This window comes from Orbicella franksi, chromosome 15, assembly GCF_964199315.1.
Source record: "Orbicella franksi chromosome 15, jaOrbFran1.1, whole genome shotgun sequence".
In the NCBI taxonomy this organism is placed as follows: Eukaryota; Metazoa; Cnidaria; class Anthozoa; order Scleractinia; family Merulinidae; genus Orbicella; species Orbicella franksi.
The window spans coordinates 14669236-14681852 of record NC_138159.1 but is presented as its reverse complement, the minus strand read 5'-3'; the positions used below and the strand labels follow the sequence as shown (position 1 = coordinate 14681852).

The 12617-nt window shown below is 36.7% G+C and overlaps 1 protein-coding gene and 1 long non-coding RNA gene across 3 annotated transcripts in view; one reads left to right on the top strand and one right to left on the bottom strand.

The window, feature by feature from the left end:
- LOC145470193 (uncharacterized) overlaps window positions 1–12617 on the top strand; it is a 370979-nt gene that overhangs the window by 343741 nt on the left and 14621 nt on the right. The gene's annotated exons all lie outside the window — the stretch shown is intronic.
- On the bottom strand, window positions 7753–12050 carry LOC145469504 (GFP-like fluorescent chromoprotein cFP484). The gene is made up of 5 exons (XM_081453249.1): window positions 11985–12050; window positions 11780–11883; window positions 10938–11156; window positions 10299–10511; window positions 7753–8208 (listed from the first exon to the last, which is right to left on the bottom strand). The coding sequence occupies exons 1-5, from the start codon at window positions 11985–11987 to the stop codon at window positions 8067–8069; spliced, it is 681 nt and encodes a 226-aa protein (XP_081309375.1). The 5' UTR covers window positions 11988–12050; the 3' UTR covers window positions 7753–8066.

The window sequence follows — 12617 nt, the reverse complement described above, 5'->3', positions numbered from 1 at the left end:
ATTAGCACATGGCATTCGTGTTGTTATGTCATGCGTAATGTGTCACAGTTTGAGAGGTTAGCTAGGTTAGAAAGGGTAGCAAAAATGAAAATGCTTTGAAGAAATCAAGTTTGCAACAGCAGGCCAAAAGATCTTCAAGATGAGTAGCATATGCGAAAGAGACAAAAACAAACAAAAAATGTTGCGTACTTTTTCCTTGAGGTAGGTCAGGGACAGGCTAAAATTGAAACACAGCTAAGGAAGTAAATGAACTGTTTAATTTCATTTTATTTGCTAATTAGTTATGAAATTACAGTTAAAATAATCATGCATTGGCATGGAATTGACAGAAGTGTTCGATGTCTGTCGTAGTATTTATTTTGTTCGTTTTTCGAATTACATAGTGTTACATGTATTTATAATAACCTTTGCCATCAAAGTTTGTAAATAAATTGTACAATGCCTTCTTGCATCTTTATTATTTATTATATTATTTTTTTGAATTCCTGGCCAATTACGTTTAAGTGAGTTTGAAAACTGAAGTGGCCGCGCCAGATGTTAACAAACGTGAAATGTATTTCGCTGAACATTAGGAAGAGGAAACTGAGAGAAACTGACGCTACTGACGCTACTGGCAAATACATGCTTAGAGTGTGTCTTGACTGTAGGCATGTTACTAACCGTGGGAACTGTTTCCCACAAAGAAATAAAAACCTCGCTTAACTTAGATAAAAGCCAGATGCACTAATGGGAAGAAGACAAATGGATGACGGCTAGCCAATCAATCAATCAATCAATCAATCATTAAATCAATCAGTCAGGCGAGCATTCAAGCAAGCATTCAAGCAATCAGTCAATGAAGTCATCAATCAATCAATCAATCAGTCAATCAATCAAGCAAGCAAGCAAGCAGTCAAGAAATCATTTATACTGACACGTAACGTCTACGGGCTAAAAGCTCGTTCAAAATATGTGCAAGCTAACGAAAGATAAAAGAATGTCATTAGGTTTTATATATTAAAAGGCTTTTTAATATCCATAAATAGATAACATGACCTGTCCGACAAGTCATTAGGTGGGCAAATTGACTGATTTCCAGCAGAAAGCAAATGTAATTTGAATCTGTAGCTCGCTGTGCAAATCATTTGAGCCCACCGTGGTCTTCAACCAAAGTGGGTAACTGTGAGTTCTTCGTGAATAATTCATCATCTATAGGTATGCTGAGGGTCGAGGTTTTGAATCCTGCTGTGGGAAGCTGTTTTTTTTTTCTACTCCTGCTGTTAACGGTCGGTTGCTATTATACAGGTATTTTAAAATAAAAACGTTTAAGCCATAAAAGTCAAGTAATTATATAAGAAAATGAGACAGAAATAATTTGCGGAATAAAGCACTTTTTAAGCGAAAAACCCTCGCAAATGATTTTTTGGCAACGCTTCGGTAAAGGGCAGTCTAAGGCTGCCAAAGACTGTCAAAGCTCGGATGGATCAACTTAAAAACCCACCGCTGTTGCACATCAGATAGTCTTTAATTTGGAAGCATTTAATTTGCTCGACTCTAAAGGTAAAAGATCAGTTCCTCTCTTTGGAAGTCACTTCAAAAAGTTTACAAGGAATCTACGAATGAACGACTGTAGACACAAGCGGTCTAAGCTCAAGCTGTGGGCAATCGGGTGAAATGCCATATTTGGAAATGCGCCAACTGACAATAGTGTGACACAACAACATGGCGGTTTTCAACTTTTTCTCTGTGGATTCTACTGTGTTGTGAATGATCAGCTTCCATGCACGTACAATAATATCTCTCCCGTAAACATTTTAGGAGCCTTGAAAAAAAGTCAGGGACGTTTAACAGTCATTCTTATTACTTTGAGCGAAAGATGAGCAGTGGGCCGCAATTTGGATGGACGGGCCATAACTTTGCGGCAAAATGAGACTGCATGTAACTGACCTGGATAATCGATATCAAGGGACATCGCAATTGAACCAAAGATTACCGCAGATTATTCGCTAGACGTGTTTTGGCATCAGAGGACGCAAGTCACTTCCCTCGGCGTGAGTCATATTTTCTTTCAGGTTCTTTCAATCCCGCGGCTCGTGATCAGTGCGCTTTGCTAACTGAACTTATTCCTAAATTTTATTCACCCTTTTTAACCTTTTTCTTTTACCTCTTGCTTCGAGCATCCTAACCGCGCAAGAATTTCACACTAATCAAACACTCCGGGAATAATCTCAATTGACAAAATTCCAGAGGGCAGTCAGTTATGCCGAGAAGCGTGTACTGGTTTCTGATTGGTGAACCTCTTGACGGCAGTTGATGAAGTCGGATTACATATTGCATGGAGATTGTTGGACGAAAAGCCTGGTTCTTATAGCAGGCGTTCCTTCCACTTTTCCCTGGCATTGTTTGCTTCCCCACCCGTCCCTCGCTCAAAAAATTAATTAATTAATTAATTAATAAAAATAACACGAACACACATACACTGCAACGCGAACAAATATTTTACCTTTTCGCATTGGAATAGCACCATGTTTTATTTCACTGAAAAGTACCACATTCACCACCTGAAACAATCATACCAATTGTAAGCCTTATTTAACGACTCGTGCGAGTGGTACCGCTTGAACCACGTGAATCTTAACTTTCACGCCTTAAACACAAGTGTTGAGTATTGGACATGCTTGGAATAAAAGCTTGAAGATTCCAACAAAGCCAATTTTGTTTTAACAGAAATACTTTGACTAAAACAACAACCGTATAATCAGGTGGAACGAAGAACTTGGAGTTTAAATTCACATATGTATAAAACAGGGTCTGGGCGAAGTGACTCGCATGGTTGAAGAGACTGACTGACTGACACAGTGATTCATTCCTGTCTGAAATCCTCCACCATTTCTGAAGTACTTTACAGTTTTAAACAAAAACAACAACAACAACAACAACAACTGTTTTGGTTCAACCACTTATGACGTCATAACTCTCCTTATTTGCATAATGCAAAAACGCAAATGTCTCTAAAAAGAACGAAGATGTTCCAAAAAGGAAAACTCCATTATTCTTTATTTTGAAAGTCTTTCCGGCGAATAAGCAGCAATTATTTTTTCACTTCATAGGCACTATAAAATAATAATAATAATAAAAAGAACTCTTCAAATATGTCAGACGTCAGCATTCAGTTTGTTTTCGTTACACATAAAGAGTTAAAATTAGAGCAGAAAATGCATATTATGTTATTACTTATATCGTATAAGTCAATGTAATAATAACATGTAATAACCTAAAATATCAAATGGCTAGGGCGCTGGTGTTGTAATCCAGAGGTTCCAGGTTCAAGGCCTTCACCCTACCACTGGCGGGATTTGCTTCTCATGCAGTGGTCCCGAGTTTAAATCCTCGGTCACGCTTTGTAAATAGCCAACTGGTCTCCCATCTGCCAGTTGGGATTTTTAACCATTTTACGTTTATTTAAAATATTTCTTATTTTTCAGTGGCATGCCTGTAAACTAGCCAAGCTTAGCGCTTGTATAGCTAAGTGCATGACCACTATAAATAACATACATTTACATTACCTGTGTCCCTGACTAAGCAACAAGTATACAAATTGGTAAACTGATTATGCGCCAAGAGATAAAAAATACGTCCTTGTTTTGAACCCTTGAAAACGAGCTTAGTGGCCCATTCTTATAGAATTCCCTCAAACGAAGTGCCTCAAACGAGAATTGATAATCAGGAAATCCTAGTGTACATTAATATTCCGTTCAGAAAATCGAACCACTGTTTACAAACACCTACTACTACTACTACTACTACTACTACTACTACTACTACTACTACTACTACTACTACTACTACTACTACTACTACTACTACTACTACTACTACTACTACTATTACTACGACTACTACAGTATTTCACATTGTTAATCGAAATGGTCAGAATAAAAGGTATATTTTATGAATAAACCCTTTGACAAAAATAGGAATTAAAAATTATCATCGACTAGACCCTGGCAACAAAATTACTTAACACAATCAAATAATATTGACAAAGAAACAACCGTAGGTCACTCACTTGTGTGGTTTTTCAACTGACCCTGATTAACTTTAATTAAGATTTACGCAGAGCGGCTCATTTCGCTCTTTGAAAACGGCCGTTAAAAGCTGAGCTCAAGCATTAAGAAAAACTAGCCTAAACATCCAATGAGGAAGTTCCATTTAGTCTCTAGAAAGACCTCCTTCGCCCTTCTGCATATGTCGAGGTTGTATGTCACTGGTTCCAATCATGATGCTGGTTTCTCTCACAGCTCAGCCAAGTGCAACCTATGACCAGGATGCCTCCTCCACAATGTTAACGTTAACTGAGTAAAAATATTCAAATGAACATTTTGTTTTTCAGATCTTATAATTATTAAAACTAACGTGTGGTTTGTACTTATACTAATCATGAAAGCAATGTGAAAAGATCAAGCTAAGATATCCTTAACAATGTTTACCCTGGTTCAAACTTTTCCCCTTGACGGTTATTTTGCACTTTATTCATTACACTTGATTGACCATTAATGAAAAGAGCAGAGGTGAAAAGAATAATAGAACAGTCAAGATTTATCAGAACAGAAATAGTCTTGAAATGAAATCGAGACTGTTCATAGGAGTGTTATGTTGGTAAGTCCGAAATAATTCCACAGTTGATTGTATTGAGAACTGAACGGTCACTATAGAGCGGCAAACTAACTATCAGGCAATAATTTTTCCAATGTCTTTTATTATTTTTCTTATCTTTTTATTTATTTATTTGTTTATTTCTTTATTTATTTATTTACTTATTTATTTCTTTTTTTCACTTAGCTTCACCTTATCGATTTCAGTATCGGGTTTAGGACGAATGGCGAAAAGTGTTCTTCTGTTAACGTTTGAATTGTTTAATTTCGTCTTGATCGGTCGGAAAACTGAACTGGCCCCTTCCATTTCGGTCAGAGTGACGTACGCTGAATTACACCGTTAAAAAATATGTAAACAATGGAGCAATCTTTGGGTTGTTTTATACGAAGCAGAATGCACAGCTTTTTCAATTCTCACTCGAAACAACATCACGATACGTAAATTAAATTAAATTAATCCGGCAATTTATAAAAGGATTACTTCTCAACTAAGGCACACACGATAAGCATCAAGGGCTGTACAAGAGATCACTGTTCATAGATTTCACTCCTCCCCAAAGGTGAGGTAGGTACTCCGTTTTATAGGCTCTATACTTCTATAGGTATGTGCAGCCACAATGGGTATGGCTTTTTAGCCGTTTTGGTCAGAGTTAGGGTATCAATTTTGGCCATATTGGTCTCAAATAGGGTACGGTTTCTGCACTCTAGTCTTGAATTGGTTATATTGTTTTAGGAGAAGCTACTTTTTTATCATTACCGATGAGACCATTAAAAAAAGTCTTTCACGATGCGATCTGAATTAGGTAACTATTTATAAGGCAGGTCTGAAAAAGGGTATTGATTCAAGGTTTGAAACAGGGTATTGATTTAAGGGTTAGGTCGTAAATAGGTTATCGAGTTTTTGGTCAAGTCATAAACAGTGTAGGGATCGCACATCCCACCTAATTTTACCGGGAGTACCCCCTTTCCCACCCTCCGGCAGCAATCTGAATTGCTTGGTGTGTATTTGGGCCGCACACCCCTACCCAATTTTTTTTTTTTTTTTTTTTTTTTTCTGGTAGTACCCCGGGGGTATTTCACTCTGTTCTACATATAAATGGTTCCCAGGATTCATAAGAGAATTCTTTCTAATCAGAGTTAATTATAACTACCGCAATATGGATCATAAAGCTCAAATTAAATTTTAGATTACTAAAGCTTGTACCGCAGATCTACGGTGTAACATTCATAGCCTGAGACTCAGCATATGTTCACTCCCGCTCAAGCCTCTGTCATTCTCATAGCTGTGGTACAATATGTGTGTACCTTATCTCTTTGCGAGTAATTTATACAATAATTGCTTATAATATAAATTGATTGTTTGGAACACGGCATATGTTATTGGCACATTGCATTCGTATTGGACACGGTTGTTTTTGCACAATCCATTTATTTCTAATGTGTCATAGTTTGACTGGTTAGAGAAAATGAGTTGAAGGAATCAATTTTGAAGCACCCAGCAAAACAACATCAAGACGAGTGACATGTGTTGAAAAAAAAAAAAAAACATGCTGTGTATCTGTGGAGCCAGGCTAAAATAAAAACAAAGCATAGGAAATAAATGAACTGTTTATTCTAATTTGAATTTCTAATTAGTTGTGAAATTACAGCTAAATAAGCATGTGCTTAGGGTATGCATTAAGAAGTCCTTGATGTGTCGTACTCTTCATTTTGCAACAGTTTTGTAATTACTTACTACTGTATTATATACACAATGGTCTTTAGAATCATAGTTGATAAACAACTTGTCTTGCATCTTAATTAATAAATCTCTTCCCATTCATGGACCATTAGGTGTAAGCGACGACTAAAATTGAAGCGGTCACGTCAGGTGATAACAAAAGTAAAATATCATTCATTGTTTGGGGGAAATCGCTGAAAGAAACCACGCAGGCTTCATTTTAAAATCAAACCAGCTGACGTATGAGGTTTGGGTTTCATACTTAAACGTAATTCGCGCTGAGGAGCTATGTATTCAGTTGTTTGTTAAAGGAACAGCAAACCCATTCTTGCGAAGAGCATGTTATTTTGGACTCCAATGGCTTAAATTCTTTGAAGTAAGACGTTTGCAGCATGCGCAACTTCTACTGCTTCTACTTCTAGTTTTTTTTTTCAATTTCTTTCATTTTGAGATATGCATTAACTTTCCCCATTGACAAGGATGAAAACCTTAGATTCCACTGAGCGTAACGTTCCCTTTCGTTTTCATCGACTCGTTGACTGTGGCAATCATCAGAACGAGCCACAGTTTTCGAAAACTGCGCTGAAATTACCATCTTAAAATTCACATACCTTAAAAAATCGAGCCTGAATAAGATAAGACCGTTACAAAATTACTTCTGACTGTCCACAGTTTACACCAAACAAAGCTAAAATCTCAAATATTCTCTCTCTATTTGTAGCACGACCGAGCACTTTAATTTACTTGTCCGCCATCATCGCTTGAATGACTTCAGTTTTCACTGCTCATGTCCAAATTTGATGCTCTCAGAGCTTCGCGTTTCCTAACCATTGGTGTAAGGGGAAGCGTGACGATTGTTTTGACCCATACACAGTACGTAATGGAGTTCGAAGCCTTTTTTCACCAGCACGAGTGGCACAGAGCCACAAAGCAGGGAATACGCCATTTAGAAACGATGCTTATCTTTTCAGTGGTAACCAGAAGCGAGCCCAGGGCCATAATCCTTAACGTTTAGGCTTTGATGATTGCGACAACAAAGAAGTAAAGTAACAAAGAAGAGGATACCAGACTTGTCACACTACTCGGTCTTAACAAAAAATGATTGAGATTTTGCGAATAATGAAAAGTTAAAGATTCCATCAAATCCAATTTCTTTTTACAAGATAAAACAATGAATAGATTGAATCAGGTGAAAATAAGAATTCGGAGGTTGAGTGCATCTAAAAAAAGGCTGGAGTGACTGATTCCTGTTTTTAATCTTCCACCATTCCTGTTGCACTTTTAGTGAGAAGAAGGGAAGGTAAACCATTGACTTTTTGCTAATTACATGAAACGCCAACGTCACTCTTCCACTCGCCAAGACTCTATGACAACAAAACTAAACTTCAACTAACTGGCTTTGACAACAACTTTATTCTCACTTAGTTTTCTTTCTTTTATTTGTCTACAGCTACATGTATAAATGTATAAGTGTAAAAAGTCTATCCTTATAATGTAATTCCGCAATTCCGTTTTTTTTGTTTTTTGTTTTTGTTTTGTTTGTTTTTGTTTTTGTTTTGTTTTGTTTTGTTTTGTTTTTTTCCAAACGTGAACCAAAGAGCTAGTCTCTAAGAAATCCCGAAACGAATTGCTGAAGTGCAAGTGTTATATAGTAATCCTGAGTAAATTCCTTTTTTTATCGTTGTCGTCTTGGATTTTCGCTGAATCGTTTACTAGGCGTTTTTCGTCAGCGGATGCTCGTGAGCTTCGGCGATCTCATACACCTTAACCTTGGTGTATTCTTTGTCATGGCTTAAAATCTCAATGCGGTGGTCGATGTAGTGGAATTTTGGCAACTCGACCCTCTTCTTGGCTCTGCAAACAAGCAAACAAACTCGTATCAGTTACACTAGGTTGGCTGCATAAGCATATAACAAAAACAATACTGTTTTATGAGTGACAACCCCCAGCTCTGATTGTTACTTGCGGCTACCGAAGTTCACTAACCTGAAAAAAGACAATTTTATTCCCTAGTAGATAATACTCTGTCCTGGGTCAATAATTGCCTTTGGCTTTTGAGATCCAAATTAGTAGTTTTGGAGTTGTATTCAACACTAATATATTAATGCCCATAAGGGTCTCCATAATCGAGCAATCGGAGTTAAGGTAGATAATTCCACTCCGATAGCGATCACTAAGAATTATTTTTTATTGGCGTGCTATTTTACGCATACAGTGAAGATTATTTTTACAAAATCTGATAATACTTGAAGGCAGGAGATTCTCAAAGCTCTTTTAATTCGAGCTTTTCAAAAATATCTCTTTTATCAGCAATTCCTAATTCTGTTAAGCCTACAAATATGGCTTGTCAATACCGTCATTTACTCAATAATAATGTACAGTTTCAGTCATCTTGTATTTCTTGGGAAGGAACCTAACTTTACAAGCCCCGTGGTTCTTATGAGGTTGCCTTGCCATTTTTTCCCCTATTTTTTTGCATACTAACATTCTCCACAGTATTATTTCAATAAATATATAATTAAATACAGAAAGCAGGTTAATTTAATGAATATGTAGATCACAAATGTCGGTGTACTGCATTTAGGTACATTCTTTAATTCGTATCTCACTAATTAGATTAAGTATTTGTTTTGTCCATAAGAAAGTTGATTTTCAACAAATATCTTAAGCGCTTTTTTAACAGTTTGACAGAACTTATACATGTTATTTCAGTTGGTAATTAGTCCATTATGCCTGAGAGACCATTTTCCATAATTTTTCCTCTTAAAATCAAGACGTATCTTCAATGTTGATTGTGTATTCTGAGAATGTATATTTCATTGGTAACAAGGAAGTTGTTAAAAATGCTGGAAGATTGTCATGGTTATCGAAATACTTTAAGATTGCTGTCAGATATGTATTTAATTGATAAATATTTATAGTATTTTTAACATTGTAGTATTTTTAACAACTCAAACGTGGGTCTGGATTCATCTCAGAGAATTTGAGAAGGTTACTATTGTACTTCTAATACTTTTACCGTCCATACAAAATAAATGTGGCATATCGCCGGTGAAGGGAAGTTCCGTCAAAAAAAAAAAAAAAATGACTGAGTGCAGCATATTCATAATTTGGTAGTTAGCTTTCAAATCGCCAAAATACAGGAAATTATAGGCAATGTGAATTGCGTAATCTCGGAAACTACAAAATTAGAATGATTTAACTCAACTATGTGGAGCTTGATTCCACCCAATCAATCGGAAGATCTCAAATGTGCAGCAAAAGAGACTGAATGAAACAAAACAAAAAAATAAATAAACAAAAAAAATAACGGGGAAAGTACGAAAAACGGCGCATTATCTATCCATTTCAATTAGTGACTGAACTGGTTTTCAGTCTAAAATTAAGCTTCGCACTCCAGTAAAGTTTGTTACCGCTCGCTAGCTTTCCTGGCATGCTTCATTCGTTTCAAAAAATGGGACAACGCGCTAACAGATTTTCCCGCCCGCTCTAAAACATTTTGGGGCATTTCATCATACTGAATTTTATTTAAGATCCGCGGGGGATAATGGAAAGGAATTTATCATAGCCACCTAATTTGTTAACTTTGAATTGATCAGTTTCTCTCGTCCCGACTACCCTCTGAAAAAAAAAATTAAAATTCTAATGGCTTATTGTTACTCTTTCAGCTACCTTAGGTCCTATGTTAACAAAATGCTATTAAAAGTTGTTAGGCGTGACGATAGGATCAGAAATTGTGTTACCGTCTTTCCAAAAATTATCTGGCAACTCTGATCTTGATTTATTTTTATTCGTTATCCCATTAATTTGAGTCTTATTTGAGTCTCGAGTTTCCTTTTATCATAATATCTCATGACATTTTATCACAGAAATATTTTTATAATTTTTTGCCGTTAACATTTTTTTTCCGAGTCATCAAATCACTTAAACACATAGAAACTTACGTGTAAGTAGTTCTGAAATCACATCGGTAATGGCCGCCTCCTTCAAGCAACAGATGCCTGAAAACATCTCCCTGTAAAACTCCGCCTTTACCGGCATACATACTCTCACAGGATGGCTCCCATTTCAGCGTCTTTTTCTTCATTATTGGACCGTCTGTGTCAAGGTTCTCGCCAATAAATTTAATGTCATATTTAAAAACGTTACCATCCATTCTAATGAAAAAGAATTGAAACTTAATGAGTAAGATCATGCACAACTACAATAAAAAATCAATTACAGTGTATAATTAGTAATAAGATTTAAAAGAAAAAACAGCCTCATGACAGGGAAGACAATCTTAACAGAAACATTTTGTACATTTTCTGCGTTATGGTTCTTCACAGTGAAGACCACTTTGGAAAAGAGCCTTAAACTTTAAAGTTGACAATCCGAAGGTATATATGTATACCGATTTTATAATAAAATTTTCCAGTTATTACAAAGCAAGAAGACAACTCAAGCTAAATGACAGAAAAAGATGAAGGGGCGAGGGGGTACAAATTAAAGGGATATAATTAGAACTATGCAAGTCTCATCAATCTGGAACACAATGCTACGTAGGCTCCCGGTAGCAAGCATTAACTTTACATCTTACTAACGTTATGTTGTTTGTCACGGTGCAAACGCCTCCGTCTTCGAAAGTCATGGTTCGCTCCCAAGAAAATCCCTCAGGGAACGACTGCTTGAAAAAGTCCGGTATGTCTGATGGGTATTTGGTGAACGCCCTGTTGCCGTACTCGGTTGCTGTTGTCAAGATGTCGAAAGCGAAAGGGAGAGGACCGCCTTCTGTGACTACAAGGTCTATAGTCTGTGTTCCTCTAAAAGATAAACAGGAAACCAAAACGTGCTGATCATATGCACTACAAAACCTTTTTCAGGTGAAATATTTTTGAGAGGTAACGACCGCAGAATCTACTTGGCTGATTTGATATGAAGAACAGTTCTGAAATTCTTCGATGAATTAACGGTTACTCAATCTTTTAAATGCAGCACACGTTTCCAGTACTTACCTTGACAGGAAAGACAACTTAACGACCTGTTATTACATCAGGAAACTAACTCATAAAGGGTAAGGAAAGAAGAAGCTAAGGGAAAAGAAAGTTCTTTAGTGTAAAAAAATCTTATGATATAAGCTATACGTGGAGATGTCAAACACTAAACCTCTCAAAATTTTGATCCCACAAAAGGTATGTCTGTTTTTAGTCCGTCGCCTTAAAGATGATAAGATTACAGAAACAAACATAGACCCAATACACATGTGTCTTCTGATAGCCGCAGATAGGACGAATTCTCGGTACTAAATCTCGTTCCCTTGGAAAAAAAAAAGGAAGACGAAAAACAAACAAAGAAACAAAAACGTCTTCCTGAGTTAAACACTGTTCCAAGTAATGCAGCCGGAAAACTGCCCACAACGATTACACATTTTGAAACTTTTGCTTACTCGAAAGGCTTGCCTTCTCCCGTTCCTGTAATCTTGAAATGGTGCTTTTTGTTGATGTGACCTGTCATAGTCAGCTCGATCTTCATGACTTTTGCAATCACACTCTACGGAATGAAATTTGGATGAATCCAATCATCAGTCACCAATTAAGAACAGGCCGTAGAGGAAAAACAAAATAAAACACTTTAATGCGTGCAGCACTTACCATGATGGTAGACGTAAAGTAAGATATCGGTCTTACAGCTCTAGTTGTTCTCGATCTGCTCTCTTCCAAATCACCAGGGTGAATGAGACTTCAGCGCGGTGAGTGCTGCTTTAAACCTGAATGTCACACCCAAAATCCGCTTGAATCAATTATAAGCAAGGAAATTTTTGCAACATAGCTGGCATGCTATCCAGAAAACAAAAAAAGCATTGTTCAAAACTAATCTTCATGTGAAATCAGCAAGCTCATTAAAAAGGAAACTTAATTAATTTAGATTTACCTTGAGCGTCCCTTCGTTAGCATTAACCCTATATAATTAATTCAGGCGAGAAAGAGTAAAAATGTAGCACCAAAAGCGCGGTCATTTTCTCGCCTAAAATTAAAACTTCCCGATAAATCAGAAGCCTCGATCGGCGTTCTATCGTTGATTTATCTCATACAGTGCAGGTATCTTTAAAAACATATATTTGGGTACGTGTTCTGGATGAGTGTATATTCCCACGGATTAACGAAAACAACTGAAATCTTTTGTTGTAGTTAGCTCACTCGTAAAAGGTGTTAGTTTATTAAGGGCACATATGGCACATGTGTCACATATGTTCGTGTTCTCAGCCTTCAAATCAACGCCCATTC